General features: G+C 41.0%; 1 protein-coding gene and 1 long non-coding RNA gene across 4 annotated transcripts; one reads left to right on the forward strand and one right to left on the reverse strand.

Moving 5' to 3' along the window:
• Nucleotides 1–1,746: 1,746 nt before the first annotated feature.
• On the reverse strand, nucleotides 1,747–4,353 carry LOC137465623 (uncharacterized). Its single transcript, XR_010994733.1, has 3 exons — nucleotides 4,117–4,353; nucleotides 3,283–3,388; nucleotides 1,747–1,921 (listed from the first exon to the last, which is right to left on the reverse strand). It is a non-coding gene; the product is annotated as an uncharacterized lncRNA (long non-coding RNA).
• Nucleotides 4,354–10,711: 6,358 nt separating this feature from the next.
• LOC137468181 (uncharacterized) lies at nucleotides 10,712–19,196 on the forward strand. Of its 3 annotated transcripts, none has more exons than XM_068179609.1 (6): nucleotides 10,712–11,535; nucleotides 13,179–13,262; nucleotides 13,888–14,000; nucleotides 16,067–16,259; nucleotides 16,768–16,905; nucleotides 18,969–19,196. In XM_068179609.1, the coding sequence occupies exons 1-6, from the start codon at nucleotides 11,271–11,273 to the stop codon at nucleotides 18,995–18,997; spliced, it is 822 nt and encodes a 273-aa protein (XP_068035710.1). In that variant the 5' UTR covers nucleotides 10,712–11,270; the 3' UTR covers nucleotides 18,998–19,196. The 3 variants fall into 3 exon arrangements, with proteins under 3 accessions (XP_068035710.1, XP_068035708.1, XP_068035709.1); XM_068179608.1 differs by lacking the exon at nucleotides 18,969–19,196 and adding an exon at nucleotides 17,142–18,953 and having other exon boundaries at nucleotides 10,737–11,535; XM_068179607.1 differs by lacking the exon at nucleotides 18,969–19,196 and having other exon boundaries at nucleotides 10,722–11,535; nucleotides 16,768–18,953.
• The last annotated feature ends 1,162 nt before the right edge of the window (nucleotides 19,197–20,358 follow it).

Here is a 20,358-nt window from a genome sequence, read left to right on the forward strand (position 1 = left end):
TGTGGGCCAGGGAGAGAATTGATGCACTGAACCTCTGATCTCTCACAGTGCCAGATCTCTCTCTTAACCCACTCCCTGGTTCTCCCCAACACAAAGCTGCATTAGAGGGATGAGCTCCAAGCAGTGTGATTTTAGCCAATTTTTGTCTCTGGCCTTGGGGCCCAGGAGAGGTCCATAGCTCCTGTTTAGGGATATTTGTGTTGAGGGTTATGTTTTGGCCCCTCCTTTTCTTTTTCACTTCCCATTTCTAGAATTTTTTTTTTTTTTTTTTTTTTTTTGTGAAACCTCTACAATTTGAAAAAGGTGGTGGAAGTCTGGAATCCTGATCCTGCTGTGGTGGTATTTTTTGCATGGTGTTGAAGGAAAAGAAATGATTTACTATAAAAAGGGTGTAGGTATGTATGAAATAAGGCAGCCTAAGGTGGAGCAAGGTTTTCTTGCACAGTCATTACCTAAAGCATAACAGAGAAAATTATCAACATAGAGGAGTCACTGGCAAAAAAAAAAAAAAATCAATTTAAAGGTCTTTATGTTTTTTTTCCCCTGAGAGAACAGACTATTGAAAAACAAAACCTGTTTGCATGAAAAGAAAATCTCCATGAGAAGTAGATTGTTTTCACTGCAATTATCGTGGAAAACTTATCACAACACTTCTTCCCAAAATAACTGTCAAATAAGTTTTACTTTGCCTTTATAATTGTACCTTTTGGATAACATTGCCATTTCACAGAGCTGGGAAATCAAACTGTTTAAATTCAGACGAGAGTCAAAACCAGACTGTTCAGACTTAAGACAACCAAAACTTTCCTTCAGACTGAAAATATTTTTTTTCACAGCACCTTGCTGCTCTCTGGAGAGTGGTGACATTTTGAGTCTTGATGTTAAGGTTCAGAATCTTGAAACAACACAGTGATTCCTGCGGCTCTCACACCTACTGCTACTTTTGTTAATGCTGAGCCCAAATTATTTTCAAAATTTTGTAGCTCTCTTCTGTGGACTAAGGCTGGGAAGGGGAAAAAGTGATTTACAAAACACCCTTCTTAAAAACATCCTGAAACACCTGAGGCAAAAAGGTGCTTCTTGAATGAATTCTTTGTTCCAATATCTATAGGTGAAACAAAATAATTGATCGCAAGGGTGGATACAGAGCATCAGAGTTGTGGCTACTGAAGTTACACTGTTACTGTTGGCAGCAATCCCTGGCTCAGTGCTCTTGAATTGTACCCTGGAACCCAGAGGTAATTCCTTTATTTTCACCTGTGGTCTGTGATTAAACTGGGTATTTGTTTTCTGACAGTGGGGTATTTTAACGTTGTTGCTGCAGCAGATGTTATGTCAGGGATGCTGCTTCGTGGAAAGCTGGAAATTTCTTCTCTGCAGTAATTTTCTCTTCATTTTCCTGCCCGGAATTATGGGGACTACACAGCTTTATTCCCTGGTAGAGCAAACGAATGCAAATGCACAGCACAGAAGAAAGAAGTGAAGAAATGCAGTCATGGAAAGAGCATGGTGTCATTAGCACAGATCCAAATTATCAGAGTTGTTCTAATTCTGGCTCTGGAGCCACCCTGGCTGCTCCTTTCTGAGCTGTGTCTCTGTGCAGTGCTGCTGGGTGAGGCAGCAGCATCCTCTGACGGTGCTGTGCTTTTGGTTCCGTGCCCTGCCCGAACACAGAACACACCTCCTCCCTTCCAAACTCCTCTCCTGCACAGAAATCTCTCCCTATTTTTGCTATCCTTATTTCCAGAGCATTTTGACAAATCCATCCTTTGGAAACCTCAGGGATTCCAAGCTATGCTGTGACCTATGGGCACTGATTTGTTTCAGCTGCATCTCTGATTCTTTATCTGTTCTGTTTGTCCTGGTGTTTTGTACTTGATTCCTCTTCCACTTGCTCCTTTCAGGATAATCCAATGCAAGGCTGGGAAGGAAAATGCAGGTTTCATTTAGGCAGAGCTACGAGCCCACTCATCACCTTTGTGGCTCAGCACCACAAAAGGAATTCTGCTTTCCCAGCTGGAAACAGCCATAGTTTATAATGCATTAAAAAGTATCTCAACATGAACTCCAAATTCCCTAAATCCAGGAGGCGAATAGAGGTACCTTTGTCTCTTGTTGCTTTCCTTTTAATTTCCCTAGGTTTTTTTTTTTTTTTTCCCAATAAAAAATAATGACTTTCCCTAGCCTGGTTGGGCTGAGCTTTGGATCTTGTTTTAAGAAGGTCTTCAGCGTGGCTGATGTGGGAGAAGGGACACTATTGGGACAGGATGTGTTGTTTAGGTCTCAGGCCAAGGCAATTTATACTCTTTGAATACCCAGTGCCAATACCATCTAATTTCCTTATATCTGATTACATTTTAATGCTTCTCAGAAATATTTTTTTTTAGCCTGTAACATTTTAAACCCTCATGACCTGTAATTATTTGGTGTACATTTAAAGCCAAACACTTTGAATGCTTTGGGGCTTCTGAGATTTATCATATCTGTGCTGTTTCAAATCACACCAAATTAGAAATGCACAAATCAGTTGGAAGTAAGAAAGTTGATGAAAAAAACCTACCCACATTCTCTCTGGAACTGAAATTACAAAAGGTAGCTTTTCTGGAAGCAGATTTAGACATGGGAGAATCTCGTGATTTATAACTGATGGGAGAGTAAACATAAAATAAAAATCTACAGTTCTGAGTTAATATGTAATAGGTTGATACAGAAACAAACCCAGTTTTTTCCTCTGAATAAGGCAGCTCAGGGGGGCTGAGCCCTCTGAAATCACACACCAAGGAACTGAAGAGAAAATTCAGTGGTAGGGCACTTCTTACACAAGTGTGGTTGTAAATAACGCAGAATGGCAGCTGGAAATGTCACTGACCCACAGCTAGTGTTAAAATTATAACAATAATAATAATAATAATAATAGTAATGAAAATAAAGAAAATTACAACCACAACAACAATAACAGTAATAATGATCTTGAGTGATTGTAGAAGGCAGGAGGGGTTTGAATGTCTGAAATCCATATTGTGACCACATTTTGTGACAGTGCAGGTACATCCTACTTCTAAGGAATAATAGCAATAATAATAATAATAATAATAATGCTGTTTCATTCACCAGCATTTGCTTATGGGAACAGGCTAGCTACAGAGCCCTGTTTGTGTTATTCTAGCACAAATAATACATTTTTGGTTTTCTTTATAATAATGAAACACATTTTGATTTTTACCAGTGACAGGTATGTGAACTTACAGACATTTTTACACAAATGGGAAGCACAGTTCTTACCTAAAAACCCCATTTTTCCTTCACTCCTAACACCCACAGACCAATGCACATCCTCACTGACAGTACTGACACGTTTCTGGAAGTTCTTGGACATGAAAGTTTGGTACTACTGCAGGATAAAAAAAAAGGTAAAAGCAGCGTTATCCACTTCCCCCAGATTGTGATTTCCACAAGAAATTCCACCTCTGACTTTCAAAATGACACGTGAGAGTCTGGAAGTGCTTGGGGATGGCTGTCAGGAGGGAAAATAAGAAAACTGAGTGCCTCAGGATGGGCTGTTTGTTTTTCAGCTAGTCTTTTATTTTTCAGCTAGCTGTTTATTTTTCACTAGCACTTCTCCCCAACATTTGCTGCTTCTAATTCAAGTCGGCTGAGGGGCTTAGAAGCCCAGGAGGATTTTGGTTTTCTCCACATTGTATTCTTTGATTTAATAAAAGATACTGCCTTCACCAATTCAGCTGCCCTCTGTATTTCTTTTAGCTTCATCCTTCTTTGTTTTGAGAAGTGAAATCCTTGGTAAACACGTGCTTTTAAGCAGATGGAAATTAGTATCTAAAGAGAGGTTTTTTTTCCCAAGTCCTGGGTCTTTGATCACCCCAAAGGAATGACAAGGTTTTTTGCAGGTGAACTACATGTCATTTAATCTTGTTATTTCCTTGTGTATCTTCACCTTCCAACTCTAGGCGAAACCTGAGTTTCTTCAACATCTTTCAAAAATAAATGTAAGAATTAAGTGATCATTTAAATCTTGAGTTTAAAGGTTGGTAAGATGAGTCACAAGGAACTTAAAATATTTGAGAAGGGTCACCAGTTTCATACTGGAAAGTCTCTTACCTGTAAGGCATGTGGCAAAACTTGTTCTGTGTTTACCAGAAAGCAACTTAAACTGTAAAATACATGACAAGCTGAATTAAAAGCTGGCTTGGTTTTGGTCAAGGTGAAAGAAGAGAAGGTGTGGAATTGAGGCTGCCTAACAGAGGAGCTTATCTGAACCTCAGCCCCGGTGACAGGCTCTACTACAACATCCAGCCCCTCTGGTGTCTCTATTTCCTGAAAAAAAAAAAAAAAAAAAAAAAAAAAGAAAATAAACAGAGAGAGTTTTGGAGTTTTTATAAATGCAATATGTCATTTGCTGTATGTTAGTAAGAATGGGCTTCTGCTGCAAAATCTGAGCTTGGTTTCTTCTTTAGGTTCATGAGAGACTTCATACAAGTTAAGTGTCACTAAAAACCAGTGGTGCTTCTAAGATGCTAGGAATTTAACTTAATGGACTTTGCAGCCAAGTTTCCATGGATGTCATTTCAGAGAAAATCCCGGTTAAGAAAGTAGGGAGTGGCATTTCCCACCCGGTACTCCACAGTTTGCAAGCTCATTAAAGGTTATTTGCACATGAGTAGGACCTGCAGAAGTCAGGAAAGGGGCTGAGGGTCAAAAACTACCCTGATGTGTGGAATTACACCACCATAGTCCCCATGGTGGTATAATCTCACTTTATTAGAGATAAGAATCTCTAATTCTTATACCATGAGCAAGAATTAGAGACTGGGTTTGGTCTTATGGAAGTCCAAAAGGGAGAAGTCTGACAACACTGAACTCCTAAGCAGAGGGAAAATGTGATTTCCAATTATTTATGCAAGTGGAAATAGCTTGTATTTAATCTTTGAGAATTCCAGTTAGATCTGTAAACAAGTGATTGCTAAGAAAAGATCTGACTGAGTCAGGAGTTGCTACATCAAACAAGGCACAAAGCTGAAATTGCTGCCTCACACCAGAAAACAATACCCTTAAGCTCATTTCAAGGAATATTTTTATTTGTCTTACTTCCCTGTCAGAGTAAAACCAAAATGAAACCAATTTTAGAAAACAGCTGCCGAAGCAAAATCTGGAATTTATGCAGTTACAGATGTGCCAAGTCTTGCAAGTCTATAAAAAACCTGAAAAAGAATTAGGTAAACAATGATCTTCCCTCTTCAGGCCTTACTCTGCCCCACTCCACCCCATCCCACCCTACTCAGGACAGCATTCCTCTCACATAGTGTGGCTGGAAAAAAAAATCTCACTGGAAATGATTTAATGAAGTCTTTTAGCAGTATAAACCTCAGGCAGGGTAGGGTATTAAAAAGATGACAAAATGTAAATGTTTAAATCATTGATGAGCCCTAGGCACACAGAGGCAGGTTTGACATCACTGAGTTAAAGTTGTGACTCAGATTTGGTGACCAGCAGCTGCCTATAGCTAGGAGCAGTTTACCTGCTAAAGAAAATGGGGACAAACTCAGCTAAATGGGGATAAATTTCAGCTAAGAATGACAAGCTTTGTCGTCCAGTATTTTCCACCTGCTTCAAAGAAGTGAAATGATGGAGATTTACAACCACTCCAGTCTCTTTACAGTATTGCAGAAGCAGTGACTGGCATCTGTTTGGTGCATTTCTAGCAATTTGTTGTTCTAATACAATGAACATGCAAGTTAGAACCGAATATTTAAACATTTGCTCCCAAATAATTAATAATACAGGAAAATACGAAGGGAAAAAAGGTGGATCTATTGATTAGGGCCACTTTTGGACCCAAGGCTCCTTAGTTCTGGATCTTAGTCATGCATTGCCCAGACCTAAGGTTGTTAAAATATTTTAGTTATTGAATACCCTGAACAAAAGGGTCTTCAGATGTGTTGCACTGCTAAATTCTTCCTGTCTTTGACTCACTTTGGATCACACTCAGACCTTGCTCCATGAAGGAAAAGCAAGCCTGCTTCAACAGAAAACGCCGGAATTTATTACGGAACAGGTCAGGTGTGAGATTTTCGTGACGTTGGCTGCGCTCCCAGTGTGCGTGACGGACTGGCAGAGGCTGGGAGGTAACACGGGCAGCCTCGCCCCTGTTTAAATTCCCAGAGTGTTCCATTCAAAATGCCACTCTCACGCACGGGACCAGCACTGCAAGGAGGGGAACGCTCAGCATGGGCACTCAGAATTACCTCTGGCATTTCCTCCTCTCTGTTCTCCTCTGTAAGTAGAAATTAATTTGATTATTTATTGTCGCTATCCATTTAGAGGATGTCATTGAGAAACATTCAAAATGATAATCAACGAAGGGGGGCTGCTAAAAATAAATGTAAATCCAATAGCATGCAATATTTACAGGGTTGTAGTTTTTTTATTGTTGTTGTTTTTGGGGTTTTTTTTTTGTTTTTTTCTTTTGTTTAGCTTGAATGCATTGGATTTCAGCAGATATTTTAGTAGGGACACAAAGCTGTAAGTAGGTAAAAGAATGAGAGCAAAGTATTCAGAAAACTCATCTAAAAGATCAAACATGCAGTGTCTGACCAGATTTTATAACTTTTTTTACCCCTAGGCTTAGTTATGAATGATGCATTTTGCCAATTTTTCTCCTCTGAAAGATTCTTTAGGAAAAAAACACATAAAAAAGCATGGATTAGGTTTTATTAACTGTGCCATGTTCTCACTGCACTGCAAGAGATTTAAAAAAAATCTAGAAATTCAGAGGGCTGCATTATTTTATTCTTAACATCTGGTTTCATGTCATTCAGTACAGATGAACACAAGTTTCTTGACTGATCAATACCTGCTGTTAAAAATCTGGGAGATGCAAGCACAGGATCTTACAAATCAATCTGTATTTGGGTGTAGAAAAGGTATCAGTCTGTAGGAAGAGTTTTGAAAAACATGAATTGTAACATTACAAGTTTCTATGTTGACATTAAAACGATATGAAAATACCACCTTCATTTTACAGGTGAATAGAGTCAAAAGCAGTTAATTAATGTGGTCCTTAAGAATTTGATAGAGCTGCTCCAGAACACCCCGTCTGAAAATCCTCTACATTTCATTCAGCCAAACCCAAAGATCCAGGATAATACATAAGTGTTGCTAAGGCATAAAATTGCAATAAGGCAGAAGGATATGTCTGGGTTTTTAACAGGAACAAAGCCACTCTTCAAAATTAAAGTAGAATTACCAGATCAAGTTAATTAAATAAGCCCAAATTAGCCTGACTATTTAATCACAATGGAAAAAGGGTTTGATTTGCCTTTTAAAGAAACTTTGAGAGTGTTAGAAATGTTATCACCTTCACACTTGGGAACTACAGGAGTTACAATTTATTTGTAATTAGAAATAGAGGTAAACACAGGAAGGCAATGAATTTTCACGCAAGATTAATAAGATTTAGAACATCAACTGAAAGATATCCTTAGAAAAAATTGTTCTCTCCTGCCTGACAGAAAGTAATTACAAAAGAAATAAATACCTTGCAAAGTAAAGAAATTGAAGCAATAAAATATTTGCAAACAGGTAAGGAGAAAATTGTGCTGAAAAATTCATTCTGCTAATTTTTAATTTTCCTGTTAATTCTCTAGGAATTTTACTTGAGAGCAATCATAGGATCACAGAATCATTTAGGATGGAAAAGGTCTTTAGGATCGAGTCCAACCTTAAACCTAATACTGATGAGTCCGCCACTAAACCCTTTCCTTACTGTAAATAAAATAATATTTATGAGAAGAAAAGTACATAGAAAATTGAAAAAAAAAGTAGATTAGGAATAGAAGCGTAATATAAATCTCTGCATTTATACAGAAAAAAAAGTATTACCAGGAAATTGGGTTAAGATATCCTCAATTTATGCAAGTGGAAAAGGAAGTAACAGAGATTTTGTGGTAGTTCAGGAATAGCAAAGATTTTGAAAGGGGAAATGGGGAAGGAAAGGAATAACAAAGAAGATGAGAACATTGAGTGAATTTTTCACACAACACAGTCACACTTACTAGACTATTAAAGTACTTCACAGAATTGCAGGGCAACAATCCATAATCCACATTTCTGAAATTCTGGCAGGTACCATAATGGCATTAGAGGGAGGAGACACGACGACTGCCACCACTGAGAGCCACCTAAATGTCTCGAGGGACACAAAGAGCAGCAACGGAACTGACCCAGCTGCAAAGAGCACGGCCACGACACAGAGCCCAGCTACCCCCAGCCCTGTGGCTTCCACCTCTGGCACCTCTCCTGACTCAGGTACCTTCAAGGCCAGGCTTTCATCCACTCTGGGCAGCAGCACGGGGACACCAGCACCTGGACACAGCTCCACAGCCCTCTCACAGGCACAGCCCACGGTGCAGGACACGGCCACCTCACCTCCCACCGGGAGCCCCTCGCCCCCCACAGCCACGGCCTCTGCAGGCAGCAGTGCCACCATTCCTCCTGGAGAAAAGAAGAGCTCCACCACTAACCCGGGGAACAGAACAACAACTCACCCCAATGCTGAGACCTCCCACTCCCTCCCTTCCACATCCCCGGTGTCCACGAGGAAGGAGGTGGGTGAAGAAGGGAGGATGGACACTGCACCCACAACAATAACGTCAGGAGCGGGCTCACCAGGGACATCTCCTAGGAGTGGTGCAGTGAGCCCAGCATTCCCAACAACAGGAACTGGCACCACCACTGCTCCAGAGAGTGGCACTGCTTCCTCCCTGTCCTTCAGCTCAGCAGTGATGAGCCACTCCTCCTCCTCCTCCTCTCCTGAGGGCTCCTCACCTGTGACTGCCAGCCCGCAGCAAAGCGGCACCAGCAGCACCACTGAGATGTTCTTGGCCACCACAGCCCACCCATCCACAGCCCTGGTGCTCTCCTCTCCATCCTCCACTGCTGGCACTACGGGCAATGAGTCGGGGCCCATCATGAACAGCCCAGCTCCCAGCACAGCCAGCACCAACCCAGTGCCCTCCACCTCTGGCACCTCTCCCATGGGCTCCTCAGCTGTGTCTCCCAGCCCACAGCAGAGCGGCACCAGCAGCACCACTGAGGCACCCCTGGCCACCACATCCCAGCCATCCACAGCCCTCGTGCTCTCCACTGCTGGTGTTACAGACGCGGGGTCGGACACTGTGACAGCAGAGGAGGTGGCACCCAGCCCAGCTCCCAGCACAGCCAGCACTAACCCAGACTCTTCTGCCTCCATCCCCTCTCCTGCCTCAGACAGCACTGCAGCCAGCCGTTCACCCGCACCAGGCAGCAGCACGGGGACACCAGCACCTGGACACAGCTCCACAGCCCTCCCACAGGCACAGCCCACGGTGCAGGACACGGCCACCTCACCTCCCACCGGGAGCCCCTCGCCCCCCACAGCCACGGCCTCTGCAGGCAGCAGTGCCACCATTCCTCCTGGAGAAGAGGAGAGCTCCACCACGAACCCGGGGGACAGAACAACAACTCACCCCAATGCTGAGATCTCCCACTCCCTCCCTTCCACATCCCTGGCAACCCCATCCACGACGAACCTTAGTACATCAACATCTGTTAATCCTTCTTCTACTAGTCCTTGCTGTGAGTATTTTAGCACATGGTACTAAATTTATTTTGCTCTATTTTTGGAAGAATTGAGTATAATTTTATTTCATTATTGTTATTTTTGGTTGGAATTTGAGCTTTTTACAATGTCTTTTTTAAGATGGGAATTTAATCCAGGAATATGAATCCCTGCATCTATCTATTTTCTGAAAATCTGCAGTTCCTGTCTGGAGTTGCTTTTGAAGTGACACACCTTGTATTAGGCAGTGCCACAGGGGTAAAATGCTATGCGGTTATGCCAAGTTATGGCAATAGGAAGTTTTATTGGTTTCTATTGATTTTTATTGGTTTTTATTGGTTTTGTTGATTTCAGTCTTGAAATTTCCTTTTAGGAATACTACAGGCAGTTCCTCCATTGGGAGAATCCAGTTGATTTTTTTTTTTTTTTTTTGCTAACTCGATTCTCGTTTGTTTCAATACTAATTCTTTTCTAGTGTATCTTTAATTTTTTTGCCAAAGGGCTATCTGCCCATATTTAGAGAATATGCAGTAATGAACCTTTCATCATTTTTCAATGGCTAAAAAAGTAAAGCAAGGATGGAAAAGAGGAGGATGCAGCCTTTTTTTTACTCTGCACCCAAAAACAAAGGCAGCATGACTTCCGTTTTTAGGGCACATAAGAATCTTCAAGATCTATTAGTCCAAGGGGTTAATCTGTCCCTGATCTGGTGTCACGGTGTTCATGGAGTGCGGTTTTGTGCACACACAGTAAGGTACAACTTGGTCTTGGACAATGGCTCAGTGGCCAAGGACAGCGCAGTGGCCAGTGGCTCCTCAGGGGTCACTCCTGGGACTGGCACCGTTCAGTGTCTTTGTGGGTGACACTGACAGCAGGATTGAGGGCACCCTCAGCAAATTCGCCGATGCCACCACACTGTGTGGCGCAGTTGACACCATGGAGGGAAGGGATGGCTTCCAGAGGGACCTGGACAGGCTTCAGAGGTGGCCCCCTGTGAACCTCACAGAGTCCGGTGAGGTCAAGCGCAAGGTCCTGGGTATGATTTCAGAAAGGGAAGCCTGATAAAATCACAAATTATGCAAATATCAGTCAAGGCAGTTTCTACAGCTTGGTAAAGCTCTCTTGGACCCAGTAAATGTTCACTGGGTGCCTGCTTGCAGGCATAAACCACTATGATAGGTGAGTTTTCTTAACCCTATTATGAAGCACATTTAATAAATGCCTCTCTACTGCTCTGAATTTAGGTTTTTCTGGTGGTATTTTAAAAATCCATCCTCCTGAGGATATCAGGATGAGTCAAATATCAGTTCACATCAGAATGCTCATGTTTTACTCAACCAGCCTCATCAATTCTCTATTATCTAAAAGCAACATTGTACAATTCTGACCATTTACCACACTTTGCCCGCAGTTACAAAGGCTAGGAGCAAGCAGAGTATCACCCATTTGTGTTTTGGAGCCATCAAACAAAGTACATTAATGTATGGTTTCTGTCTGTAGAGCAAATGGTTCTCATCTGCTCTTTTGGGAGAAAGAGGTGGAAAACTGAAATCAGCTCCAAAAAACCACACAAGAGTTTATATTGGTTTCATTAGTATATTTTCTTCAATAATAAATGTGTAGAATTGCAGAAGTGAAATGAGCTGCTCTCAGCTGCATGAAACTTTCACACTTTGCAGTGACAGTGTCCATCAAAGTTCAGAAGGTGACTGCAGAAGAAATACAGCTCAGCTGGACCAGCAGCAGCAAAGGCAGCTTCTACAACATCTCTGTCAAGGATGGTGGAAAGGACATTCATAAAACAACCACCAATGAGACAAAAACTGTGCTTCAAAACCTGCTTCCTGGCCATGTGTACAGCATTTCTGTGGCAGTGTCATCCTGTGCTGAGGACAATGCTGCTTCAGTCGCTGTCCGAACAGGTACCTCCTCCATCACCCTGGAATCTCTTTTTAATTAATATAAACTCACAGTGTCTTGTTGCCATATGATCTGGATTTGATCTCACAGACTCTTATTCCTGCAAGTTATTTTTTATTTATTTGACTCATCCCCTTATTTGGATGGGACTGCTTGAATTAAACAGGAATTTGCAAGTGTAAGAGCTTGCTCTGTAAAATTTCTGATCTTGTTGTATTATTGAGCCAGATAATTCTATACAGAAGTCAGGATATTTTGGTTGCAAATTTACCAGAAAATATGCTGGTAGTGTGAAGTTTGGGTTCTACATGCTCTTGTGAATGCAGGCAGTCCTTAATTGTCACTGTTACCTTTTTAATTTCATCCTAGGTTATAGACATTAAGGCAAACAGTTTAGTTATGTCTCTGTGCTGAAACCGATTCTGAAGGAACATGACACATCGTATCCCTCTAAATCAAGGTTTCTCCTTTTAAAACTCCCCATTGCCATCTCCCCCTTAGCCAATTCCCTTAGAAAAAACTTTTTCCACTAAACAAATTACCACTTGGCACTGTTTACCATTGCTTCTCCATCGCTGGAAGAGATCAAAAAGTCAGCCTGCAAAGGAAGCCACCGGGTTATTCTGGCATGATCCACGTTTGATAAAACTGTGCTGCACTTTATCATTCTTTCCCAGTGGCTGAGAAAGTGCTCACGATTTCTTTTTATATAACTTGAAAGATCTAACTCGACTTTTGACAATTGTTGCTTTCTTCCAGCATTTCTTGACCTATAAAACATAAATGTCCGTGTTGCAATCCTTTTTTGAGCTCTGTAATGGATTGTCTGATTATTCTCAAAACCTTTCTAGGGCAATTATTTTGGCAGTGGACTGTGGGGTTCCTTCTGATGGACTTACCCTCTCTTAGTCTTTAGGACCACAAAGCCAAGGAATCCTTACCATTATTTCCATTGAAATTTTTCAATTCTTCAGTCCACTGGCTTTCACTTACTACTTTCTCTATTCAAGAAATATAAAAAATTGTTTCCTTTTGCAATCTGGAGCCATCTGCCTTACCAGAAAATTGTTTGTAAGCTAATTAAAAAGAGCAATAAAACCAAGTGATCCATATTTCATGTAAAGTTAAAGATTATGTTCAATTCTATGAGAACTGCAGATAAAATCCAATGAGCTAACCGCATAAAACCTGCTATGCCAGCCTTTAATGGGTTTTGACCCTTCATAAATAATTCAGATCAGCAAGTCCAGACAATCATACTGAGGTTTTGAGGCTCCATGATGCATATCTTTTTCCAAAATAAATTGCAGATGACTTTTATTTCTGAAAACTCCATCTAGCTTACCTGAGGTGTGCAAGCACGTAATAGCACAACCTATATCTTTAGCTCTCATAAGAAGTCAGAGTTCTCAATGCTATTTCAGTGAGTTCTCAAATACCACCTACCCACCCACCACCTGCCTCTCTTTTGATGTGCTCCAATTTTATAATTTGCAATTCTAAGTTCTCACTAGGCCAAAGGAACTGCTGCTTAGGTGACTCCTTGGTCATAATTAAAGATTTTCACCTATTCAATAATTTTCTTATTAGCATTAATAATGCATGCACAGAAGTGATTATTTTGATTTTTACATTTATTTTGCAGATTCTCGTTCCTGCTTCAGAAGAGCTGAGTTGTGTTTAGCACAAAGTACTGGCTGTTCTGACTTAAAAGGCATTGTATGCTCCAGTAAGTTTATAGAACCTTAACATTTGTTTATCCATAACTATGGGGTATTATTTCACAATATAGTATCTCCCAGGAGTATTTTGCCATCTGCTTTATTTTGTCAGTTCACACAGCATCTGAAGTTCACACTTCTTTGGTGAAGAAGCTGCCTCCATCAAACTTCAGTGTCAGCTTCCAGCTCTATTTTAGTCTGGACTTTTCTATGTAAAGATTTCTTCTTTTGGTTCAGGGCTCATCCACCTACTTAGGAGGATTTAAACTCGCTCAGAGCCTTGCAGAGTCTAACAGACTGGTGTTACTTCTGCTGGAATCAGTGGGAGAGTGGCTGTTGAATAAGGGAATGGGATGCACCCTAAATAATACAGGAATGGTGAACAAGTTGTGAGGATTGTGATGGCTGACAAACTTGGAGAGATTCAGCTCTGAAGGTTCCAAAGCCAACATTATTATTATTATTATTATTATTATTATCATTACTATTACTATTATTATTACTATTACTATTAAATCCTGGTTTTATCACTTCATATTATAAATACATGAGATATTAAAGTCCAAAGACCAATTGTGGAGGTAATCCTGGCAGTCAGCTAATTGTTTCTTTTTTTTTTTTTATTTTTTCCAGATAACCAAGCATTTGCCTGCACAGTTTGGTTAAAAAACGAGACATTTAATAATACACTTTATAACTCTGATAGTGAAGGCTACATAACAATGGCTGAAAGTTTCAAAACAGATGTAAGTTGATGCAATCTTCTTTGTCAATGAATGAACTGCAGAAAGGCTTGTGATTAGCAGCCTTAGTCTCCTACATTCATTGTTAAATCAAGACTCTGACAGGTGAAAAAGAAAAAACAGTATAGGAAGCACAAAATCTGCCAAGGACAGAGAGCTTGTTGTCCAATAGGGAGGGCTATATTCCCTAAGCCATCCTCAAGTACTTAGTGAAAGGCACTTTAAAATTCTATTTTTGCAAGGAACATCCCGTTCTGTTTATTTTCTCCCACTTCACTAACTGATGCCCATGAAGACAAAAAAAAAAGGATGTTACTCAAAACCACCATTTCAGCTCAGATCTGGAAACATGAAAAATTTGCAAGTGTGTACACTAAGTCCAGATTATTGGCAATTCACCTCATGGAAGTGGCTGAAGGATTGGACAGAGTATCAAGGGGTCCATCTCAGGGGGAAAATGAGGAGAGAAAGTTGAAGCTTTGAGCTAGTAATGCTGACAGGCAGAATTATCAGTCTGCCACTTAACTGTCTTTAGCAGCATGTTAAAAAAAAAACCCTAATAATTTTGACACCTCTCAGGAATCCTGATGCATATAAACCTGCTGGAAAGGTAAATCTACTGTGGGATTGGGGTAGACTACTTTAAATAACTAACACAGCTATTTTTAGTGTGATGATCATACCCTTTAGCTAAGAAACTCCACAGCTTTCAAAAGCAGTAATTAATTTGTTCTCATCACGCCAACTCGGAGGTAACCTTGTCTTATGACTGCTAACATCTCCATTTCATGGATAGAAAGTTTATTTTGGTGGATGTAAAAGGTTTCCTCCAACCTGACTGAACACAGCAGGTATTTCCTTTACTGGCTTTTAATAAGCTTTTAGCTCATGCAAAGTGTCAGCTTTTCTTCAAAAAAAAAAAGGCAAAATCAAAGAGAGGCTGTACTAACATGATTTAAAATATAGACAATTTCTCTATTGGATTTTTTTTCCTATTTTGAATGTTGAACTATTTATTTTATATTCCACAGTACTACCACTCTGTAGTAGTAGCTTTGAAATGTTACAGTTTCTCCTGCATAAGCCAGGTTTCCTATCTAGACTGCTCATCAAGGTGAGGAAAAGAAAATAATTTTTGGACCCTCTGGCCAAAGAACTTAAAGGGATGTAAAGTTTGGGATGGGGGGTTTATTCCATAGAAGAGATGGAGGCAGATAACTGAGCACTGACTCAGAACAAGGTTTGTTATCATCTATGAAAAATAGTCATCTTTCAGACTTTTCAGGTAAAATGCCATATTTATCCACAGGGAGAAGATAGCTTCTCTTAGCGGGTTGAATCAAACACCTAATTTTCTGAAAAGATCAGTCCTGACAAAAATATTTCAACCAGTCTTACTTAAAAGAGAGGACTGCTTGCTCTTGCTTTATAGCCACATGAAAGCACTAAACAAGGCTCTACTTTTGGAGATATCAGTGTAATTGATTTGATTTTGACTGATGCCATAGGAATACACTTGGTTTATGCCAGAATGATTGAGAGGCAAATCACACCCTTGTCTCTCTTTGCAAAGGTGATCTGTAACGCCATGACTTTGAAAATCTGGTGACAAAAATAAGTTTTAAACCTCTCACATGAAGTTCTGTGCTGGTAGTGCGTGCAGAACCACGGTTGAAGTTTAGTTGCACATGTTAAAGAAAGTTAGGGGACACTGAACATAACATTGGAAATATTGGGTGCTCTTTGTAGATTCCAAATTTTGTACAGTTGGGGTCCCATATGGGTTTGTGGAGGAGGACAACTTGTTTTAATGCATTATTCATTGATAACTAGCTAAACAGATTGGAGCTTTGGAAGTCAAACTCAGATTTCACATTTTCAATCACAGACAATGCATCGCTCCGGAATCCTCTTTCCATAAGTGTTTTTATTTGTTATCCCAAAGCAATTACCTTGAAAGAGTAGCAAGTGAGGAAAATTTAACACCCTGATGTGTGCAGGATGTGTGTGTTCCTGCTCTGCCTCAGCTGACTGACAAGTGGAATCAATACCAATTTCACCTCGCACAGGTTGTTGCAGCAATGCACGCTGAACTGGGGAATGACCACTCCAACATTTTCGTGCTGGGGTTCAGACCTGGCAGTGTGATTGTTGATTTTCTCTTTCTGCTGCCAAAAGAAAAAGCCACGGATGTGGATTATATACAGACCCACCTGAATAACGTGCTAAGGAGAATGTATGGGAGCCAAAGTGAAGTGCAAAGTAAGTGATGCAGAAACAGCTTTCCTGTAATGGTGTGGGGATTAAAGGGTCGCATCTACTGCTGTTAAATTAAAATGATAAATTAACTTCTCTCTTTTAAGAGATTCAGATAGTTCCAGTAACCTATTTAAGCATTCAATGAACATACAGTGATTTAATACAGATTATGGACCTATTTTAAAGAGTCATTACACATACCCAGTTCCAGACGCAAAGGATGGGTTCTCTTCACACTGAAGGATCTAAAAACTCTCAAGTTACACCATTCCATCCAGCAAATCCTCAGAGCAGCTGTTATGGGTGTCACCAAGAGATCACAGGGACCCTCAGAAAAGATTTCCTGTTAACAAATCTTTACCACATACAAAAATATTTTCAATATTATTCAAAAGTTTCAAAGCTGCCAAGCAGTAAAACACAGCTGTCACTTAGGGCTCCAGGATTTCTTACACCCACTTTTTTTTGCTATTTCTAGCTAACATTCCTAAAATGTGCTTTAAATTTCCAGCTCTGCCTGTTCAGTCATCAACTGACAACAGCTCCTCCTGGAGAGTAGCAGTGATTGTCCTTGGAGTTTTACTTGGAGTTGCATTAGTGCTGATTCTCCTGGCAATAGTGTTTTACATCCATGTGAGGAGAAGATCAGGTAAATACTTGGTTGAACCCTCAGGACTCATCGGAATGTTTGTCTACAAGCACTTCTAAGATAAACCATCAGTTTCACTTAAATATTTTGGGCGAGGCAGAAAATTAATATATTTATCTTGTAATCCGATGTTAATTGTGCATAATAACTTAGGATAATTCCACCCTTTCCTTCCCAATGTCCATTGCCAAATTCCTGAGCTTCTAACAACACCTCATGAATCTTCCTTTAAACAGGTATGGATTTTTCCACATTGTACACGTGATAGAGTGAGGAGCAGAGAAACTTCTCTTCAGCCTATCCCCTATAGGCACTGCAATGACTCTTAACACTGAAAATCTAGAGAGACAAGACCCAAACTACTCAATACTGTATTTAGGTGACACTGAAAGCAGGGTGACTGAGCTTGGTAGCTGTGGCAGGCCACCTGAATGCTCAGCTGAGCCCAGAGTCATCCTGTTGAGTTTTGTGCACTTGCCCAAGGGTGATTCACCTCCCCTGAGACTTTTATCACTGTATAACATTTATATATATATATATATATATATATATATATATATATATATATGCCTTTTTCTCTCCTGTGACTGCAGAATGAGCCCAGAGTAATTAGCATTACAGCTTGATTAGGAGTTTGGAGAAAAATGGGATACATCTCTGTTATGTGGACTTGCTAGAGAAGTCTGGTGGACCAGAAACTTGATTAGGAGTCTTCTGAATCCAAGGTTTCTTTAATTGCTGGGCTATGAAGAAATAACTGCTTATATGTGTCAAATGTATAGCATGGTAAATACAGCTGTGCTTTCACAGCATAGTCTCAGAGATGGGGAAGTCAAACATAAAGTTAATTTGAGCCAAAAGTATTTCACTCACCTATTTTTGCCTGTCAGAAATGGTTGGCTGAGCAAGGACGTGCCATATAGTGCAATTTTGTCCTGCTCTTGATAATCTCAGAGTAGAGTCCAGTCCAATGGAAGCAAATCCTGTGGCATTGGAGCAGACCTTGCTTCAGATTTCTTCTAATTGCTTTAGAGCAATTAGAAGAAATGATCTTTACCTTTTCCCACCACACTCCACTGCAGTCCTGGTGAAGTTACATTCTGTCCCTACTGTGGTGCAGTTCTTCCTGCTTGGAATGTGCTGAACAGATGATAAAGGGGCAGTTTACTGCTGTACATATTTCCAGCAGGATTTATGTGTTTCATTTCAGACCAGCTCTCCCTGTGTCTGTATATTTTGTCAGTCTGCCTACATTTGGAATTCCTGTTGAGGCACTGAGCATCCCATGACGTTGAGGCCCTGGCTCACAGGCCCTGAACACCCCTGGTTTTTGGGGATTAGGTTGTGGTTATTTGGCACAGATTAGAGTACATTGGTGCCAGAACTGCAGCACAAGCAGTGTGGAGGGGCACAAGCAGCTCTGCTCTGCTCCATGTGCAGCCAGCCTTCATTCTTCTCATCCCTCCTTCCCTGTGCTATAACACAGCTCCTGGGACAGCCCTGCTGAGGATCCTGTCTGGAATATTATTTTTAGTAGCAGGGACCTATGAAACAGGGTCTTGCATGCCTTGCTGTCCCTTTCCTTCCATGTAGGGTCAACTTGTCTATCCTGATTAAGATCTGGGGTGTGGAGTCACAGACACCTCACTGGTGGGAAGAGAGTGATTAGTATTTGTTAAACTTATATTATGTGGCTTTTAAATATAGCTAGCTCTGGTGTTCTACTCACTGAGTAGTCACTCAGCAATGTATTCTGTCAGTAAATACAAGTTCTCCAGGGAGCCCTGCTGAAAATTAAAATGAGTGCTCTCTTAATATTCTTTTATTTGTTTTTTGAGGGATCTGCTTTGAATAGCAAATCCTCATTGTCAGTAAACCTTTCTGATGTCCTTGTAAATAGTGTTAAATAGAGACCATGTACAGCAGGCTTGAACAATCCTGGGACTGTTCATGCAAAATGTATTTAATGTCTTCAGGGAAAAAAGAAAAGTAGTATTTTAAACTATTTTCTTGAAGATGCTTTACAAATAAAATCTTTATTTTTGCAACTGTGCATTCTGAAGGAATCTGCTGTTCTTGTTTTGTCATGTAATTTGGAGCCTCTTCTACCTGCAGTGGGGGGAGAGGGTGGCCAGTGCAGTCAACAACAAGAGCTGACCTTGGTATGATTACACAGAACGATGATCTCTTTGAGCTAAGTCAAACAAGAGAGAAAATCGACTGAATCTATCTTTTTTAACCTTCTACTTCAATAAAACCCCCCTACCACCACCGTGTGGAGTCTAGACTCTGGGAACTCTCTGAAAATGAGAGCCGGAGAAGCCAGATCAGACCTCCCCTTTCCACAGAGGAGCATTTGGGAATGCTCCCAAACAGCATTCAGATGGGCTCCTCATGCATATTCCCTTCTCAGAGAGAGGCAGCAAGTGGGACAGAGAAATAAATGGCTGAGGATAAGACACTCCATTTATTGAGGGAGCTGGCTCCTGTTGGAATCAGTGGGATTTAAGCAATTCCTCCATTGTTGTGTGCCAGGATATCTGTGAAGGGCATTTTGCCTATTTCAGACTTGCTTTCCCCACCCCTGGAACTGACACTATGATCCAGAAAAACCTGAGCTACCTACCAATCCATTCCTGCATGCTGGGATCAAAGCCAAGGTCCTAGGAAATACTGTGTTCTGTTCCTGTTGGGACTGATGAGATGAGATTCAAGTCTTCAGCTGGCTTTTTTTGAGCAATTTCACTTTTCCACGATTTATTATTCTAGATTCTGTCAATAACCAAAAGCTTTCACTTCATGAGCATGAGAAAACCATGGTGCTCTGGAACCAGGACCATACCTAGCTGTTGCACTGCATTCCCAAGGGCACAGGCAGTTTGGGACCGGATAAAGCCAAGCTTAGGAAGAGCAGGTTGTGCACTTGCCATCTTCTGTCTAATTGAGATTATTTAGCCTGGGGAGTTGCCATCTAACTGAGATTATTTAGCCTGGGGAGTTGCCATCTAACTGAGATTATTTAGCCTGGGGAGTTGCCATCTATCTAATTGAGATTATTTAGGCTGTGCCAGGAATTTCCCTTAGTGCCTCTGCCATTGTAGATTCATGATGGAACAACTCCTTGAAAGCAACAGGACAAGCTCTCAGACTTAACCAAGCAGGCCTGGGGAACACTGGGAATGCCATGTCTGTGACAAGCCAGGTGACAAGCCTGTGACAAGCCACGTGCCAGAGGATCAGAAGGAACTGAGGATCAACACAGGGAAGCCACAGGGCCAGAAGTTCCCCCTGCAGGGAGCTGGATCTGCCATGTGCTGCAAGAAAGACTGGAATGAGACACTAAAGGGTCTGAAGACACTCAAGTGACACAAATCAGCAACAAGAGGGGTCAAAGTCACAAAAAGCATAGCAATGTGCATTCCCCAAACGTAGCTCCTTGCTTTCCTCTTCTCA

This window comes from Anomalospiza imberbis, chromosome 2 (assembly GCF_031753505.1).
Source record: "Anomalospiza imberbis isolate Cuckoo-Finch-1a 21T00152 chromosome 2, ASM3175350v1, whole genome shotgun sequence".
Taxonomy (NCBI): Eukaryota; Metazoa; Chordata; class Aves; order Passeriformes; family Viduidae; genus Anomalospiza; species Anomalospiza imberbis.

Bases quoted from the DNA above. Each gene is read 5' to 3' on its own strand.
- LOC137468181 (XM_068179607.1), top strand. From the start codon at position 11,271: ATGAAACTTTCACACTTTGCAGTGACAGTGTCCATCAAAGTTCAGAAG. The intron at 11,536-13,178 runs GTACCTCCTCCA...TTTATTTTGCAG, and splicing joins TTCAGTCGCTGTCCGAACAG to ATTCTCGTTCCTGCTTCAGA. The intron at 16,260-16,767 runs GTAAGTGATGCA...TTAAATTTCCAG, and splicing joins GAGCCAAAGTGAAGTGCAAA to CTCTGCCTGTTCAGTCATCA.